This window comes from Rhinoraja longicauda, chromosome 17 (genome assembly GCF_053455715.1).
Source record: "Rhinoraja longicauda isolate Sanriku21f chromosome 17, sRhiLon1.1, whole genome shotgun sequence".
NCBI classification, from domain to species: domain Eukaryota; kingdom Metazoa; phylum Chordata; class Chondrichthyes; order Rajiformes; family Arhynchobatidae; genus Rhinoraja; species Rhinoraja longicauda.
In genome coordinates this window covers 23873481-23893926 of record NC_135969.1, presented here as the reverse complement: position 1 = coordinate 23893926, position 20446 = coordinate 23873481, and the positions used below count along the sequence as shown (strand labels likewise).

Here is a 20446-nt window from a genome sequence, read left to right as displayed (position 1 = left end):
CATTCCTAACTTCCTTTATCAGCCACGGTTGCCTCTTACTCCGCTTGGAATGAAATGATCCTGCATCTTCTGAATTATGCCCTGAAATTCCTGTCATTGCTGTTCCACTGTCATTCCTGCTAGGATCCTTTTCCAGTCGACCTTGGCCAGCTCCTCTCTCATGCCTTCATTGTCCTCTTTGTTCAACTGAGTTCCCTTTGTGAGATGGGAAATATTTCATTGGAACCTGACGGGCAATATTTTCTCACAGAAGGTGGCGGGAGAGTAGGGTGGAATGGTGCCAGATAAAATGTAATCCAGACAAGCATGATGTAATGCACTTTGTGAATTGAAATTCTGGTAGGACATATAAGAACAAATAGTCGGAGCAATGATGCACAGTGGGACCTTTAGCTGCAAGTTCACAAATCACTTAAATTTGGGGCACAGATGAAGAGGATAGTGAAGAAAGCAATTATCTTTATTGGCCAAGGCATTGTGTATAAGAATTGGAATATCATGTTGCAACTGTACAAAACATTGGTTGGACTGCACTCTGAGAACTGTGTCCATTTTTGGTTGCATCATTATATTTGGTTGCAATAGTAATTCACGAGGCTATTGCCTGATGTGGAAGGCTATAGTTAAAAGGAGAGATTGGAAAGGCTGGGTTTATTCTTAATGTAAAGTAGAGAACTGAGGGTTGACTTTATTTACAAAATTATGAGGGGCATAGATAAGATAGATAGTCAGAATCTTTTTTTTTTCCCAAGAATGTGACGTCAAGAACTAGTGGACACAAATTTAATGTGAAAGGGGAGAAATTTAAAGATTTGAGGTGTAGGTTTTTCCACACAGAGGGAGGTAGTTACCTGGAATGAGTACCAGAGGTGATGGTTGAGGCAGATACAATTACAATGTTTAAAAGGAATTTGGATTTAGATAGGAAAGGCATAAAGGGCTACCAGCCTAATGCAGGCAAATGGATTAACATAGATAGACATCACAGTCGGCAAGGACTAGATGAGACATAAGAATCTATTTTTGTGCTTTCTGATTTTCTGATTCAATGAAGAGCCTTAATGATAAAGGCTTAAATTTCTGACTTAAACGATCCTTAAACCAAAAAGCTGTGAAAGTCATTTTTGTGGGGATAAAGATGAAATTATTTTGTTATTCTCTTTCTCATATATGGGATTATGCACATTATATACTATACTAAATATGGAATTCTGGAGCATATTGTTTCAGTAACAGTTTTAGAATAAATGTATTTACTTTTTCGTAATACAGCAAGCCCTCCATGAAGCTCAGGAAGATCTGGCTGTGACTCAAAAGATCTTAGAAAAAGCAAAGAACCAACTGGAAGAAGTGGAACTTGGGATAGCTGCTCTTGAATCTAAGTACAAGGATTGTGTAGCAAAGAAGGTTGAACTCGAAAATAAATGTGACCAGTGTGAGCAGAGGCTAATCAGAGCTGACAAGGTAAATGCACTATTTTCCACTTCACACCCACCATATGTGTGAGCTGCCTACTCTAAACCAGATTTTAACTGCTTGAAATGTAAAATAATTATCTGTACACTGTGTAAACATTGCAATACATTGTAGTGTTGAGCAATTCAATCGCATGCAATACACAAATTCTGATTCCCACTCCATACAATTACCGCAATAATTTCAAATAACTTTCTTTGGTTATTTTATCTGCGTTTTCCTTAGCGACAGTTTATCGTAAGATATAAGGAAGATTGCTTGAGTAAGCTGACACATGAAAATCTATTTAATTCTGAATCTTTCTCTTATTCTCTCACCACTGCCTCTCCAGATCTCTCCACTTTTTTTAACACTTGATTGCTTGTCAAACCATCAAATTCTGAATAATATTCTTCTGTAAAATTGTCAGATTCTCTTCTTGCTCTGATTCAATTCCTCTCACAGGACAGTTGAACCAATCTAGCCAGAATTTCAAAATCCTGAACTCAATTGCTTACACCTTATCCTCTTCTTCACACTTATTTCCTTCTCCAATACTGGCTTCCTCTGCTTCAATTTCAGTACTGCTTCACTGGTGAAACTTCCATCCATCAAAAGGACAAAATAAATTCCAGCCATGTTTTATTGTGTCTAAGTTTAATATTGTAGACTTTATGAGCAAAACATCATTACTTATCTCTTGATAAAGAAATTCATGTTAGACTCATTGAATCATTTCTGCAGAATTCTTAATAATAAATAAGAAAATTCTGTTATCCCATAATTATTTAAATTCCAATGTTTTATTTGTTCCCAATACTAACATATGTATTGTAAAGTAGTTATTTTCATTAAATGAAAGAAAGTATCATGGAACGTATCTTTTCAAACAGAGAATGTTTTGGAAATTTTGATTTTAAAAAGCTTTGTCTCTTGACGTCTGACAAAAAAAAAGTCCTTATATATCACAGTTATAGCATGGTTTGTGAATATGTACCTAAAGTCTATAGAGTGCATAAATGAATGCAATATGATTGACATTGTGTGCTTTACCTAATTATATCCATATCAGCCATGGGAATGTTTAAGGATAAGATGGACATATCGCACATACCCTTCGAAATCCATCCAAAACTCCTGCCAATGGTATAACTCTTCAGAAGATCCCCACCACCCTGGATCTGCTGATCAATGATAGATCCTAGTCATTGTGTCATATAGCCTGGAAACAGACCCTTCAGCCCAACTTGCCCACACCGATCTACATGTCCCATCTACACTAGTCCCACCTGCCTGTATTTGGCACATATCCCTCTAAATCTATCCTATCCATGTATCTGTCTAAATGTTTCTTAAATGTTACGAAAGTACCTACCTCAACTTCCTCCTCCAGCAGCTCAGTCCATACACTCACCACTCTTTGTGTAAAAAGTTACCCTTCAGGTTCCCATTAAATCTTTCCCCCTTCACCTTAAATCTCGGTCCTCTGGTTCTCAATTCTCCTACTCTGGGCAAGAGACTCTGCATTTACCCGATCTATTCCTTTCATGATTTTGTACACCTCTATAAAATCACCCTTCCTCCTCCTGCGCTCCAGGGAATAGAATCTTAGCTTGCTCAACCTCTCCCTTTAGCTCAGGCCCTCCTGGCAACATCCTCGTAACTCTTCTCTGTACCCTTCCCAGCTTGACACCATCTATACTATAACATGGTGCCCAAATCTGAACACAATACTCTAATTGTGTAGGACCTCTTTGCTTCTATACTCAATTCCTCTTGTCATGAAGGCCAACATGCCATTAGCTTTCTTCACTGCCTGCTGTACCTGCATGCTTACTTTCAGTGACTGATGAACAAGGACACCCAGATCTCTTTGTACTTCCCCTTTTCCTAACTTGACACCATTCAGATCATAATCTGCCTTCCTGTTCTTACCACCAAAGTGGATAACCTCACATTTATCCACATTAAACTGTATCTGCCATGCATCTGCCCAGACTTGGACACAACCTGTCCAAGTCACCCTGCATCCTCATAGCATCCTCCTCACAGTTCACACTGCCACCCAGCTTTGTGTCATCTGCAAATTTGCTAATGTTACTTTTAATCCCTTCATCTAAGTCATTAATGTATATTGTAAATAGCTGCGGTCCCAGCACCGAGCCTTGCGGTACCCCACTAGTCACTGCCTGCCATTCTGAAAGGGACCCGTTAATCCCTACTCTTTGTTTTCTGTCTGCCAACTAATTTTCTATCCAAGTCAGTACCTTACCCCCAATACCATGTGCTCTAATTTTGCACACTAATCTCCTATGTGGGACCTTATCAAAGGCTTTCTGAAAGTCCAGGTACACTACATCCACTGGCTCTCCCTTGTCCATTTTCCTAGTTACATCCTCAATAAATTCCAGAAGATTAGTCAAGCATGATTTCCCCTTCAATAAAGGATGTCCTTGGTTCATTCATCCCTTCCCACCCAAACTACCCGCTCGCAAGCGCAGGAGATGTGGCCTGCACTGTAAATGGCTCGATTGTGATCATGTTTTATCTTTCTCCTGACTGGATAGCATGCAACAAAAGCTTTTCACTGTACCTCGGTACAGTTGACAATAAACTAAACTGAACTGAACTGTCCCTAAACCTACTCCTTCACCTCCATTCAGGAACCCCTTCCAGGTGAGAAAGACCTCAAAAAAATCCAGAAGATTAGTCAAGCATGATTTTCCCTTCATAAAACCATGCTGACTCGGAACGATCCTGTTACTGCTATCCAAATGTTCCACAATTTCTTCTTTTATAATTGACTCCAGCATCTTCCCCACCACTGATGTCAGGCTAACTGGTCTATAATTTCCCGTTTTCTTTCTTGCTCCTTTCTTAAAAAGTGGGATAACATTAGCTACCCTCCAATCCACGGGAACTGATCCTGAATCTATAGAACATTGGAAAATGATCATCAATGCGTCCACAATTTCTAGACCTACTTCCTTAGGTACACTGGGATGCAGACCATCAGGCCCTGGGGATTTATCAGCCTTCAGTCCCATCAGTCTACCCAACACCATTTCTTGCCTAATGTGAATTTTACCTCGTCTGCCATTTTCTTGTTCCCCATAATAAATTCACCTGCTTCTGTCTTCAAGGGACCCACGTTTGTTTTAACTATTTTTTTCCTCTTCACATACCTAAAGAAGCTTTTACTATCCTCCTTTATATTCTTGGCTAGTTTACCTTCGTACCTAATCTTTTCTCCCCGTATTGCCTTTTTAGTTATCTTCTGTTGCTCTTTAAAAGAGTCCCAATCCTCTGGCTTCCTGCTCATCTTTGCTATGTTGTACTTCTCTTTTATTTTTATACTGTCCTTGACTTCCCTTGTCAGCCACGGTTGCCTCTTAGGATCTTTCTTCCTCTTTGGAATGAACTGATCCTGCATCTTCTGTATTATTCCCAAAAATACCTGCCATTGTTGTTCCACCATCTTCCCCTGCTAGGGTCTCTTTCCAATCAACTCTGGCCAGCTCATCTCTCATGCCTTCATAGTCCCCCTTGCTCAACTGCAATACTGACACTTCCGATTTTCTCTTCTCCCTCTCAAATTGTAGATTAAAACTTATCATATTATGATCACTACCTCCTAATGGCTCTTTTACCTTGAGTTCCCTTATCAAATCCGATTCATCACACAACATTAAATCCAGAATTGCCTTCCCCCTGGTAGGCTCCAGTACAAGCTGCTCTAAGAATCCATCTCGAGGGCACTCCACAAACTCCCTTTCTTGGGGTCCATTACCAAGCTGATTTTCCCAGTCTATCTGCATGTTGAAATCTCCCATAACCACTGTAGCATTACCTTTGCGACATGCCAAATTTAATTCTTGATTCAACTTGCACCCTATATCCAGGCTACTGTTTGGGGGCCTGTAAATAACTCCCATTGGGGTCTTTTTACCCTTACAATTCCTCAGTCCTGTCCATACTGATTCTATATCTCCTGATTCTATGTCACCCTTTGCAAGAGACTGAATATCATTCCTTATCAACAGAGCAACCCCACCCCCTCTGCCCACCTGTCTGTCTTTTTGATAGGTCATATACCCCTGAATATTCAGCTCCCAGCCCTGGTCCTCTTGCAGCCATGTCGCTGTAATTCCCACAACATCATACTTGCCAATATCTAACTGAGCCTCATGCTCATCCACTTTATTTTTTATACTTCGTGCATTCAAATACAACACTTAACTTCGGTATTCACCTCCCCTCTCACACCGGTCACCATTGGCCCTGACCTTACCCTCATCCCTTCTCGAACTTTCCTTCCCATTAATTCGGGAGTCTTTTGCAACTTTTCCTGTAATCACTTTCCCTTTAACTCCATCTTTATATTCCCAATTTGTCAACCCCTCCCCCCCCCCCACTATTTAGTTTAAACCCACACGTGTAGCACTAACAAACCTGCCTGCCAGAACATTGGTCCCCCCCCAGTTAAGGTGTAACCTGTCCCTTTTGTACAGGTCACCCCTACCCCAGAAGAGATCCCAATGGTCTTTAAATCTAAATCCCTGCACCCTACACCAGCCCCTCAGCCATACATTCATATCCCCTATTCCCTGTTCCTGCCCTCACCATCACGAGGTACAGGAAGCAATCCAGAAACAAGCACCCTAGAAGTCCTGCTTTTCAGTCTTCTTCTTAACTCTTTAAACTCATAATGCAGAACCTCCTTCCTCTTCCTCCCGACGTCGTTTGTGCCCACGTGCACAACTACTTCTGTCTGTTCACCTTCCCTCTTGAGGATGTTCTGAAGTCGGTCCTTGACATCTTGAACCCTGGCACCAGGGAGGCAACAGATCATCCTCGAGTCTAGCCTGCCACCACAGAATCTCCTGTCCGCACCTTGGACAATGGAGTCACCCATCACTATGGCTCTGCCCGACGTCGGTCTCACCGGTTGAGTCTCATCGTTAGTATTGGAGCCACCGACCTGTCCGCCGCTCGAACTGGAAGCATCTTCTGCCCCGACAGCTCCCAAGAGGGTGTACCTGTTTTCATTCGGCACAGCCACCGGGGTCTCCTGCACTTCACTTGTACTCCCCTTTCTCACAGTCAACCACTTTGCTCTTCCTGTATCCATGGCGTGACAACCTCACTGTAGGTCCTGTCCAGGAAACTCGTTTTCCCGGATGGCTTTGAGGTCATCCAACTACTCATGGATTAAGGAGGGAATTTATGCTTTCTACTTAGACGATGTAGGCGAAGTACTAAATGAGTACTTTGCATCTGTATTCACCGAGTGAAAGACATGGAGGACAGTGAGATCAGTGTGGAGAATATTTGTACGCTATGGTATTTTGAGATCAAGAAGGAGGTGGTGGTGTTGCTCATGAAGAACATGAAGCTGGATAATGAGGGAGACAAAAGAGACTGCAGGAGTCTTGACAGGGTTCTTTGCATTTTCTGTAGCCAGAGGTAAGGTCCTGGAGGACTGAAAAGTAGCCAGTGCTGTTCCTTTGTTTAAAAGTAGAGATAATCCATGATATTATAAAATGGCTATAATAGTAAATAAAATTCTGAGGGGCACAAATAAGATAGACTGTCAATACCTTTTTCTAAGAATGGAAATGTCAAATACTAGAGGGCATATCTTTACGGTGAGAGGGGTAGACTTTAAAGCAGATGTGTGGGACAAGTTTTTGTACAGAGTGGTGAGTGCCTGGATCATGCTGCCAGGGATAGTAGTGGAGGCAGATGCAATAGTAGCATTTAAGAGGCTTTTAAAGAGGCACATCGATATGCAGGGAATGGAGGGTTATGGAACACATGCAGCCAGAGATTAGTTTAACTTGGCATCATGTTTGGCACTGACATTGGTGGCAAAAGAGCCTGTTTCTGTGCTGTACTGTTTTATGTTCTAACTTTCTTCAGATCAGTTGTCAGCTTCTATTTATACAACATTCTTTGCAATACTGAAAAATAACAGTTTAACTAATGTCAGTATTTTTTAATTCTAATATCTACACAATTTACAAAGACAAATAGAGGAAATTACGGCTTTAAATTATAGGTTTAACTATATTTTTTGCTTATTCATAGCTAATAAATGGATTGTCTGATGAAAAAATTCGCTGGCAAGAAACTGTCCAGAATCTGAACAACATGATCATTAATGTAGCTGGGGATGTGCTCATTTCAGGAGGGTTTGTGGCTTATCTGGGTCCTTTCACGGTGAGTGTTATAGAGCCTTTCATTTCACTTCAGACAGAATCTGCCTTTTACTCCAGTGTGTAGGAAAGATTCCTTTGTGTCATTTCAACCCAACATATTGCATCAGACTGGCCTTTTCAATTTGTAACGTCTACAGTCTCAAAATTGGAATATTTGTCCCTTTTTTTATGTGTAGGTCATGCATAAAACATTTAAATACCTTAACACCGTTCATGTTGAATATTCATCTAGCATGAAATAGGACAGGCCTATCCAAGTGATATTCACTGCAGCACACCTAACATTTTCCTGACTTCATTCATGCATCTAATGATATCATTAATTAACTCAATATTTTTCCTAATATTTACTTAACTTTCAGAGGCAGTTGGAGGAAATTAAGTATCTTACATTTATAGAGATCACTCTATTTTTTGATTATTCATAGCTGATAAACATTGAAGCAGTCACAGTTGCTTCATTATATTGCTTCAGGGGGTCAAGACTTCCCATGTTTGATGAACGCAGTTAAAGTAGAAGCAAATCACCCTACTTGTAAAATAAAAGGATATTCTGTCGACATTCTGATACCTGATGAGGGCAACTTTAAACCTCAATGCAGGCTGATTAAACACTTTCTGAAGTCGACAGAGTGTCACAATTGAGAGTAGGTGGTTTTGCTGCTGGTGATCAAAATGAGCAGTTAGATCATGAAATGTATTACTGCATTGTTCAATATTCCTGTGAGTCTTGTGGGTAGTGTGTTAGCCTCCTACTACCACACCATTCTAATCTTAAGGTCTTAAAGGTCTTAAAGGTTTTCTCCACCCTAATTCACTACAGCCTCTCCCTATTTCACTGCTGCTATTATTATGTATTGTTGCTGTGTGACTCTAATGGGGAGCATGCCTTTACGGGCAAATGTCCATCTAGAATTGGTGATCAGAAAATTGTTTACAGATATACTAAATGGAGAAAGATCCTTTCAGAAACCATACGGGTCATGTCTTAATGGATGTTTTGGGGGCAAATTACCCTAATAATCTTTGTAAGTTTTCTTTGTGAATTTTCTGTTTTGTCGGGGTCCTGATTGGGCATTAATGTTGAGCACAGTGTAGGAAAATAACTGCAGATGCTGGTACAAATCGAAGGTATTTATTCACAAAATGCTGGAGTAACTCAGCAGGTCAGGCAGCATCTCAGGAGAGAAGGAATTCCTTCTCTCCTGAGATGCTGCCTGATCTGCTGAGTTACTCCAGCATTTTGTGAATAAATGTTGAGCACAGTGCTCATTTAACACAGCAAATAATGTCAACATTTAATTTCTAGGCATAGATTTTGTATCACCTTACCATCATACAGAATAAAAGAAGAATGCATATTAGGATTGAAAGAAGTGTATAATTTATATCACATTGTAGGATTTTTATCTTAGAAACACACACACACACACACACACTTGTTTAAATTGAGGTTCTAATACATTACAGTATGGTAGCTTCCAGTGTAAGTTAGTCTTATCAGCTCATTTGAGTTGACCTTGCCATGACCACATTGCAATTGATTCTGTAGGGAGAATATCGTGCAGCAATGAATGATGAATGGCTGCAGAAGCTTCTTGCACTTGGTGTTCCACACACAAAAGAATGCAGTCTGACTTCAACATTAGGAGATCCTGTGAACATAAGGACCTGGCAGGTGGGTTCTATTCACTATTTTAATTTGGCCATAGTTTTAGTCAGAGAGCTAGCTTGTTAAATTTGGCGTTTTGCTAACAGGTTGATGTACCTCAGCAGCAAGCATATAATATTTGGCAAATATATTTAGGAAAATGTTCACCACACTTTGCCCAGACTGTTAACAGCAAGAATATATTGTGCTCCCCAAATATGAGAAGTTAAAGGATAAGATCACTCTAGTCTGTGATCGGATAGGTCGAGGGATAGGAATATGCTTATCTATGAATGAACTACAAAGGATAAATCCTACCTGCTCCCACATCCTACATATCATTTTTCATCATTTCTGCCAGCTACAACATGAATCCATCACCAGTCACATCTTCCCATATCCATGCCTTTCTGCTTTCTGTGGTGCTGTCATCTTTGTTCACGCAACCCTCTCTGACCATCTCTCCCCATCTGTAAGCACTTTCCACTGCAACCATAGGAAGTACAATGCCTGCCCCTACACCTAGTCCCTCAGCTCCATCCAAACAACTCTCCTCTGGCACTATCTCCAACTCCCCCCTCACTTTTTTGGCTCCATCTGTCCATCAATTCTTCCTCACCTGGATCCAACTATCGCTTGCCAATTCCTGCCTCACCCCTCCCCATCACCTCTTTACAGCGGTTATCTCTCCTCTACACTCTCAGTCCTGAGTCTAAACCCAAAATGCTGACAGTGCTTTGCTTCCATGGATACTGCCTCATGGCTGGGTTCCTCCAGCAGCTCGTTTTTTTGATCTGAACAGTAATCAAAGCTTGGTAGTGGTTAAGGGATGAATGTTGGTAAATGACTAATTTGTAATCAGATTTCTCCACGAAAAAGGTAGTAATGGAATACATAACTAGAACAAAATGTGTGTGTAGGAGGCCAGCCTCCAGAGCTGGAATTAAAGTTTTAAGTTATGAAGAAAAGTTCCTTTACTTGCAATTCAGGGCAATGTTTTTAATATTTTGAGCTGCATGCTCTCCATCTGTTTTATCTTCCATGACCTTCTGTATGAAAGAAATATCCCTTGATGTCACTCCCGAATAACCTAGTTCTATATTTTTTTAATGTTATATCCTCATTTCAAATTAACCAATATTTGCTAATATACATTCTGTTTCATAGATTTCAGGTCTTCCCAAAGATGCATTATCTGTTGAGAATGGAATAATCATGAAATATTCTCAACGATGGCCGCTGTTCATTGATCCACAAGGTCAAGCAAATAAATGGATTAAAAATTTGGTACGGGTTATCTGTATAACATTAGACACTAATTTATGAAAAACTTGACAACTCACAATTGTAAAGACTAATCAGCTTTTTGGTATGAGGAGTATAAAATATGAAACATATCACAGTAATGATATAAGAAAATAACTGCAGATGCTGGTACAAATCGAAGGTATTCACAAAATGCTGGAGTAACTCAGCAGGTCAGGCAGCATCTCGGGAGAGAAGGAATGGGTGACGTTTCGGGTCGAGATCCTTCTTCAGACTGAAGAAGGGTCTCGACCCGAAACGTCACCCATTCCTTCTCTCTCGAGATGCTGCCTGACCTGCTGAGTTACTCCAGCATTTTGTGAATAAATACCTTCACAGTAATGAAATCACTTTGATGCTGATACCGTTACCTGCCAACCAAATACTTTGGGAATTTCACACTGCAGTATTCTATTATCCAGTGACACTGGATAATGCTCAATGCCAATTATTTGAGCTTGAAATATCTTTTCTTAAAAGTGTTACGAAGGTGATTTAAATTTAATTTAATCTGAAGATGACACTAAGCCAAAAGACATAGTCCCTATCTTAACTGATCCCAGATGGTTTACGAGAAGTAAGCTTACTTTCCAAACAGTTGGAAAGGTCCATCTCCTCTTCTTCTCATGTTTGCTGATGGCATTTCACTGTTGAAAATCATTGAAGTCATCCATTATTAACACCCACTCTGTCTGGATTTATAAATTAAAAATAGCACATTTAACGATGGATTAAAGGGAAACTAACACACATACAGAAATAAAATATGGCTGAGACTCTAATTCGGAAATAAAGACAGAAAATTATGGAATTAGTAAGTCAAGCAGTATCCATCAAGAGAAAAAATATTATTGGTTCAGGATACTCTTGCACAAAGATCAGGAGTTTACAGATATCTGCAGAGCATGGTGAATTATGGGCAAAGTCTCCAGGAGATTAGATGAGAAGATTGAGAGTATAATATTGCAAGTGTGCATTCAGTCACACAACCGCACAACTTAAATTGGCAGTGTGTGTAGGAAGGAAGTCTGAAGAAAGGTTCAGACCCAAAATGTTACCTATTCCTTTTCTCAAGAGATGCTGCCTGACCCACTGAGTTACTCCAGCATTTTGTGTCTAAAACTGGCAGTGCTTTTATTATAGTACTCCATGAGCAATCTTGAATTAAGATCTCAAATCACACCATGGAAAATTATGAAATTGAATTTGATTCATCCAATAGAGTGTCTTAGAAAACCCAACTGTTTAATTCTCTCTCAAAGAGTGGAATCTTCCACCCAAGAAAGTGAAGAACTAATCTAATCAGTTTGATTCTTCTTGTCCATTTCAGGAACGAGACCAAGGACTAGATATTTTCAAGATGTCTGATCGTGACTTCTTGCGGAGTCTTGAGAATGCCATTCGTTTTGGAAAGCCTTGTCTTTTGGAGAATGTGAGGGAAGAACTGGATCCAGCCCTGGAGCCCATACTATTGAAAATGGTAAAGCAGTAGACACATATTGGCTGTAATATAATTTGTCTATATGTCCCTAGCACACAGACCCACATTCACCTGATGCACATACTTAGGAAGTCATCCACTGCAACTATTAGTTGCTCATTCATAATGAATAGAAAATGATGATCTGCACCCTGATGATGCAATGTTTAGGTGGTTAAATCAGCAGATCAGAAGTCCAGTGGCTTGGGCCAACAGTTCGGAGACATGTGTTCAAATCCCATTATAGCACTTGTACAATTTAGACCTGTCATCAATGGGCAAGTTTATGAAAAGTCTCCGGTCAAAACTACCAAATTGTCTTTAAAACCTACCAGGTTCACTAATGGCTTTCAATGAAGGAAATCGGGTCTCCTTACTTAGACTAGTCTTTGTGCCATTTTAGAATGAGAATATGATTCATTTTTTTAATGACTTAACAAGCAATGTGGATGTATCAAATTGTTTTACAAAAGCAGGAAAAGGATAAAATCTGATGGAACAAACAGCCTCAATGCAGGTACTGAATTTAGACATGCCGAAATTGATCATAACCCAGTTGATTTTGCAAAGACATTCTTTCAATTTTCTGGGACGTTTAAATATCTGACAGATTATTCAAGCAACAGCCTGACATTATTGTACTTGCATAATGTGGGTACCTAACAGGCAATGAGCCTGACTCCTCCATCACAATCCCTGGGTTCATCCCGTCCCATCAGTAGGAGAGATGTAACAGAGATGGGAATACTTTGGTGCACAGAAAAGAAAAAGTTATCCTGGGTCCTCAAAATTGATCAATCAGGCCAAAAATGGGCATAGAATTTCCTCCTAATTACCACCTTCCTTCTGCACTCATAACATAACATAACATAACATAACAACACTTTATTGTCACTCGGCACAACACCGAGCGAAATTTCAGCAGTCACACAAAATACAGCAAAAAGAAAAGAACACAGGACACCCGACCCCAACACAAACATCCATCACAGTGACTCCAAACACCCCCTCACTGTGATGGAGGCAACAAAACTTCCCCTCTCTTCCCCCCGCACCCACGGACAGGCAGCTCGACCCCTACCGAGGCAAACGACACGCACAGCCCCCGCAAGGGGATGGAAGGCCCCCCGGCCGAGCCGCCCCGGGCACCGAAACGTCCCGCGGCCACACCGGGCGATGTTAAGTCCAACGGCCGAGCCGCACCGGGCACTGAAACGTCCCGCGGCCGAACAGCGCTGACGATGTTAAGTCCAGCGGCCAAGCCGCACCGGGCACTGAAACGTCCCGCGGCCACACCGGGCGATGTTAAGTCCAGCGGCCAAGCCGCACCGGGCATTGAAACGTCCCGCGGCCGAGCCGCACCGGGCACTGAAACGTCCCGCGGCCACACCGGGCACTGAAACGTCCCGCGGCCACACCGGGCGATGTTAAGTCCAGCGGCCGAGCCGCACCGGGCACTGAAACGTCCCGCGGCCGCACCGGGCACTGAAACGTCCCGCGGCCGCACCGGGCGATGTTAAGTCCAGCGGCCGAGCCGCACCGGGCACTGAAACGTCCCGCGGCCGAGCTGCGCCGGCAATGTTAAGGCCCGCAGCCGAGCCGCACCGGGCACTGAAACGTCCCGCAGCCGAGCTGCGCCGGCAATGTTAAGGCCCGCAGCCGAGCCGCACCGGGCACTGAAACGTCCCGCAGCCGAGCTGCGCCGGCAATGTTAAGGCCCGCAGCCGAGCCGCACCGGGCACTGAAACGTCCCGCAGCCGAGCTGCGCCGGCAATGTTAAGGCCCGCAGCCGAGCCGCGCCCCGGGGAAGAGACCTAATAAAATAAAGGTTTCCCCCCGCCCCACCCCCCCACCCCACCCCACACCCCCACCACACACCCCCACCACACATACACAGCCAAAAACAGAAACAAAAACCATCCCAACACCGACACAAACAAAAAAAAAGAAAAAAAGACAACAGACTGCCAGAGAGCCGCAGCCGTTAGGCGCAGCCAACTCCTCCCAGTCTTCCTCCATGTTGAACAGCACTGCAAAAAAGCGGTGAGAGTATCAAGGTCTATGATTGGGGCACTTCAATACTCATCACCAGGAGTAATTCAATAAATACTTTTATTGTCTAAGCTGCTTGAATTATGATTGACGTCCCTTCATTCATGCCAGACAGTCTGTACCAGGGTGTGAGTGAATCGTGACATGAAATGTGAATCCACATCCTCATCCTGATCAGTCTTACAAGTGCATCTGTCCATTACATTGATATTAGTGACCACCATACAGAATTCAGGAAAACTGATTCCTGTTTTTTTCACCTGGGTTTTACACACAGAGTGATGGGTGCCTGGAACATGCTGTTAGGGGTGGCAGTAGAGACAGATGTGGTAGAGGTATTTAAGAGACTTTTAGATAGGCACATGGATATGCAGGCAATGGAGTGATATAGATTACATGCGGAAGAATACTAATCTACATTATGGGCCGAAGGGCCTGTTCCTGTACTGTTCTATGTCTGACCTTCCATGTGTGGTGTTGCATAACAGTTGTGTTAAGTAGGATAGATTCAAAACAGATCTGGCAGCGCAAAACTGAATATCTATGACCTTCATGGACCATAAGCAACTGCCGGAACCTACAAAATCATAATCTAAAATCCAAATGATATTGTGCCAATAAATGTCAAAAGCAAACATATGACATAAATGCTTATGCATATGTGGATGTAACCATACTAAATAATATATTTTTGTTTTCCAGACCTATAAGCAACAAGGGAGCACAGTTATAAAACTGGGAGATGCAGTTATCCCTTATCATGACGATTTTAAAATGTACATTACTTCCAAGCTGCCCAATCCTCACTACACTCCTGAGATATCAACAAAGGTCACTCTCATTAATTTCACACTATCTCCAAGGTAAATGTGTACAAAAGCAAAATATAGCTCATTCTGGAAGTCCAAAACTAAAAACTGAAAATCTAGATTAAACAGAAACAGGGAAGAGAGGAGAAAGAAAGAAAAGGCCTAAAGGACGAAAAACAGGAATGATTATATGACAAAATAGATGACAATGCAAAAAAAAAGTGGTGCATGGGACAAAAGGTCAGACTGAAGGAAATGTTACCGGGGAGAGGCAGAATTATTTAAAATTACAAGGTAGAAAACACTGCGATTGCTTGAAAGCAAGTCGTGATTCTCTGAAATATCATATCATATCATATCATATACATATAGCCGGAAACAGGTCTTTTCGGCCCTCCAAGTCCGTGCCGCCCGGTGATCCCCGTACATTAACACTATCCTACACCCACTAGGGACAATTTTTACATTTACCCAGCCAATTAACCTACATACCTGTACGTCTTTGGAGTGTGGGAGGAAACCGAAGATCTCGGAGTAAACCCACGCAGGTCACGGGGAGAACGTACAAACTCCTTACAGTGCAGCACCCGTAGTCAGGATCGAACCTGAGTCTCCGGCGCTGCATTCGCTGTAAAGCAGCAACTCTACCGCTGCGCTACCGTGCCGCCCCAAATAGTTGTACTGAGTTCAGAAATCTGCAGTGTGCTCAGTTGCAAAGCTAGGTACTATTTCTTAAGTTTGTTTTGAACTGGAGTTGGGTCATTTTAAGAAGCTGAATACAGAGGAATTTGTGTACAAATTAAAATGACAAATAATTGGGTCTGTTCTAAAGGTGTTCCACGTGCACTCAGGACTTGTCCCCCAATGCAGAATAAACTACTTTTTGTGAGCAGTAAATGCAGTATTCTAAATGAAAAGACATACAGGTAAATTGATGCTTCTTCTGGAAAAAAAGTATTTGTGGTTCAAGATGGTGGGAAGGGAGGAGGTTAAAAAAATAATGATTCATGCATTGCACAAGAGGATACTTTAAAAAACGGAGTGGATGTTGGTGGAGAAGAAAAAATAAGCTATCTTAATGGAGATCCATTTGAAGTGCTGAAAGAGAATGTGAATGGAGGAAGTGCTTGATGGTGGCAATTCACTGAAGGTGACAAAAATTCCAGAGAATGATCGATTGAATGAAAGAAATGGGATGGCAGGGCAAATTTTACCCTGGATCTGGACGGAGAAGAGAGGAATGCAGAATAGAGATAATAATCAAATCAACTATGATCCTATGAAATGACTGTAGATTCAAGGTGATATTACCTCCCTGTGGGATCAATATAAGATAGTGATTTGATTGGTTTGCTGTGTTTGCCAGAAATTTCCCATGTCAATTAGGTTTTTTTTCAGTTTGCATATGCTTGTAAGTTTAAATATTTTGGTCTTCCTATTCAAACAGAAAATTCGGAATGTTTCTGCCTTTAAGAAACAGACTAATCTAAACTCATTCAGAGGAATCTTAATTTTGTACATCTTTTAAACTGTGTTACCATCTTGCAGTGGTCTAGAGGACCAGCTCTTGGGACGCGTTGTGGCACAGGAGCGTCCAGATCTGGAGGATGCAAAAAATCAGCTGATCATCAGCAATGCTAAAATGAGAAGCGAGCTAAAAGAAATAGAGGATCAGATACTTTTACGTCTGAGCACCTCTGAGGGCAATCCTGTCGATGATGTGGAGTTAATCAAAGTCCTTGAGGCTTCTAAAATTAAAGCAGGAGAAATCAAGGTTGGTATCAGTAGTGTTCTCTAGTTGTAAGTGGAGTTACATCTCAAACAGTGAGAAAGACATACAGAGAGATGCTGATTACATACTTGACACACAACAGCAACCTTCTGAATTTAATATAATGAACTTACCACAAATTGCAGCATTTTGCAACACCCTTTCCATCATCTCCCAAAGAACTCTAGCTTCATCATATCCCACGAATGAATAAGAAATTTATTTTTCAAATTTTTCTTTATTATCTTAGCGAGTGCTAAAATAAATCTGATACTTTTATTATTCGGTACCCACATTTCCAAAGTCTGGGTCCAGGTTTCTATGAACATGTATAGAAGCAAAATTTATAACTTGCCAAATTCAGCTAGCAAACATTGACTCCTTTATTTTGCTTCCCTTTCTGTTCATTTGCGAAAAGGTACTTTTGGTCTAACAAGTAAAACCATTTAAACCAATAAGAGTACATTTTGTGGGCTGTCAGTAACCCGATACTAAAATATGACCCTATGATAGTTAGCCTCAGATTAAAGTATTTTCAAAGGACAGATGAGCTCCTTGAAAGCCAACGGCCATTCATACCTGGAGAGAAGATAGGCAGCAGAAAGTTTGCTGTTGTTGTGTACAGAATTCCTAAACTGCATTCAGAAGATTTTTTTAAGCCACCTTGTAGCCAGATCAATGAAATGGAATTCAATTGCAAATTTAATTTCAACGAATGTTGAAAGGAAATATGGCACGGAAGCTGGGCAAATGTTAGAATAGAAGTCGAATAGTATTTTTATGGTAGCAATTATGTATCAATTGTGGAAAAGTACGCCGTTAGAAGAGTAGCGAAAGATCTAAGTCAGGGGAAAGCAAATTTTACTAAGCTGGACTGCTTAGGCAAAAGTGAACTGATTCCTTGCTGTTATATTAGTGTCAGAGTAGTGGGATTAAAGGAAATTCTGGAGCTTTGGAGCAAACCAGAACTGCCAAAATTAGAGCATACTGGATGATGATATGCATAGAGGATAGGATAAGTTAAAGAGAAGCAAGTTTATGTCAGACACCTGGAGCTCAATGTTGCAGGAAGCCAAAGAAAGATATAAAAATTGGTGTGAGAATTGGGTTAGTGAGGAATAGGGTTCTGAGTTAAAAGTAAAATTAGGAAACTAATTGAAATGCAAAGAAATGGGAAAGAAAATCAAAAAGTTCAAAGATATGTCTTTGCATACATAAAAACCACAAGGTTAATGAAGAAATGAACGGTCATTTTAGGGACCACAAAGGTAACCTCCGAAGATGAAGTATATTGGTAGGATTTTTGCTGAAAATTCACAAATAGGAGGTAATGGTGGGGTGGTGGTTAAGAAGAAAGATGTGAAATATTGGATGGGATGAATATAGCAAGAGAGGAAGTAGTATAAGGTTTAACATGTTTGAAAGTAAATAAATCACCAGACCGGGATGAACACACCATGGGCTGTTACTGAGCCTAAGGAAAGAAAGTGAGAGGCTCTGACTTTGATTTTCTAATCCTTCCTAGCTAAGCAGGTCAGAGGCCTGGTGGACTGCTGACATTATACTGTTTAAAAGCGAAGGAATAGTTAAACAGGGTAATTGTACACCATTAGGTTTAATTTTGTTGTAGGCCGTACAAACCATCTAGGAATGTAGGAGTAAGGCGTCAACGTGTTCAAAAAAGGTGGTGCGTTTTTTTGAGGAGGTAACAAGGATGGTCATTGGGACAAGTGCATTTAAAGTACTTCATATGGACTTTGGCAGCAGTTTTGAGAGGCTGGTGAAAGTAGTAAAAATCCAGGGGACCAAAGGGAAAATAATCTTTCTCTTAGCCTACATTTTCTGAGATTCTTCAATACCGAAAGTGTAATTTGTTTCTCCACAGATGAAAGTGACAATAGCAGAACAAACAGAGAAGGACATTGATATCACTCGGCTCCAGTATGTCCCTGTTGCCGAGAGGACCCAGATTCTGTTTTTCTGTGTATCTGATTTATCCAATGTGGACCCAATGTATCAGTATTCTTTGGAATGGTTTCTCACCATCTTCATGGCAGGCATTGTAAATTCTGAGCGGGCAGGTAAGCCAAGCAAGTCAACTCTACCGTTTTGAGTCGTGTTTACTTCAAGCTAATGTAACACTCTTTTCCATTGTTTATTTTCTATTTGCTGTAATTTAGCTGTTTGACGTGTGACAGACAATGCTACACATTATGGGTTCCAAGGCAGAGTAGCCAACAATTAGTTCTCAATCAGTGCATTACACTGTATTATGCTGAAGGCTAAGGTTCCACAGTGAAGAACCTAATTTTATAAGTCTGTTGTTCAAGAACCAAAGCGTGGGAGTAGTCCTGCCCATATAAATTGAATGTGACAAAGATCTCTGAAAATGAAAGTAGGTGAATTAAATTTGGATTAAACATCAAATAAACTATCTACCCTATTAACACCTCTCATAAACTAATATACTTCCATCAGTTCATTCCTCAGCATCATCACTCCAAGGAAAACAATCCATGCAAGCCTATCAAATCTCTCCCTATAACTGAAGTCCTCAAATCTAGGCAACATCCTGGTGAATATTCTCTGCTCTCTCTCCCATGTACTTGCATACGTCCTACATTTTAGGATCCAGAACAAACAAGGTCAGGCAGCATCTTGATTAGAAAAAGTTAATGCTTTATCATATCATATCATATCATATATATACAGCCGGAAACAGGCCTTTTTCGGCCCTCCAAGTCCGTGCCGCCCAGTGATCCCCATACATTAACACTATCCTACACCCACTAGGGACAATTTTTACATTTACCCAGCCAATTAACCTACATACCTGTACGTCTTTGGAGTGTGGGAGGAAACCGAAGATCTCGGAGAAAACCCACGCAGGTCACGGGGAGAACGTACAAACTCCTTACAGTGCAGCACCCGTAGTCAGGATCGAACCTGAGTCTCCGGCGCTGCATTCGCTGTAAAGCAGCAACTCTACCGCTGCGCTACCGTGACTTCTGATCTTTTTTTTAAACTTTCATTTGCTGGTAAAATTTTCAGTCAGCCTGTTAATGTGATTAAGATACAAACTAGATTTACTGGGAAAAAATGAATAGTTTGTATAAGTTTTCTAGCTGCATGTCCTGTAAAACACAAAATTTAAAATCTGTGGTTCCAGAGTGTTGAGGCTACATAGATGACTTTCACTGCTCCCACACCCGTGTTGCACATGGTGGGTGACGTTAAAGTCTATCTCAATAACATAGTATTCATTCGTATCCAAGTCCCAAAGAATGGAATCTTTAAAAGAAACAGGTGCATCAAAAAAAGGAAGAGGGAAAGCAGATCAGAAAATCAATCTTTAAATTTTCTTGTCTTTAAGGAATATTTGAACGAGTAATGGGAGATTATATGTGCGAGACCATGACTTAACTGTCGATAGTATTTTTCATTCTGACTGCTGATTGTGTGATGCACTAATTAGCAATTTGTCACTTTACCGGAAAGATTTAATAGGACCATGAGGGACAACCTTTTCACTCAAAGGGTGATGGGTATGTGGAAAGAGCTGCCAGAGTTCAGGCAGGTACAATAACAACATTTAAAAGACTCTTGGACAGGTACATGGATAGGAAAGGTTTAGAGGGACATGGGCCAAATTAAGGTAATTGGGATTAGATTAATAGAGGACCTTGTTTGGCATAGACGAGT

The 20446-nt window shown here is 41.1% G+C and overlaps 1 protein-coding gene across 1 annotated transcript in view; it reads left to right on the top strand.

Moving 5' to 3' along the window:
• dnah1 (dynein, axonemal, heavy chain 1) overlaps positions 1-20446 on the top strand; it is a 233924-nt gene that overhangs the window by 176942 nt on the left and 36536 nt on the right. Inside the window, exons 58-65 of the mRNA XM_078414367.1 lie at positions 1273-1464; positions 7546-7677; positions 9229-9354; positions 10495-10614; positions 11963-12112; positions 14867-15027; positions 16522-16747; positions 18630-18825. Of these exons, the coding sequence (XP_078270493.1) occupies positions 1273-1464; positions 7546-7677; positions 9229-9354; positions 10495-10614; positions 11963-12112; positions 14867-15027; positions 16522-16747; positions 18630-18825 (1303 nt within the window). The remainder of the gene's footprint in view (positions 1-1272; positions 1465-7545; positions 7678-9228; positions 9355-10494; positions 10615-11962; positions 12113-14866; positions 15028-16521; positions 16748-18629; positions 18826-20446) is intronic.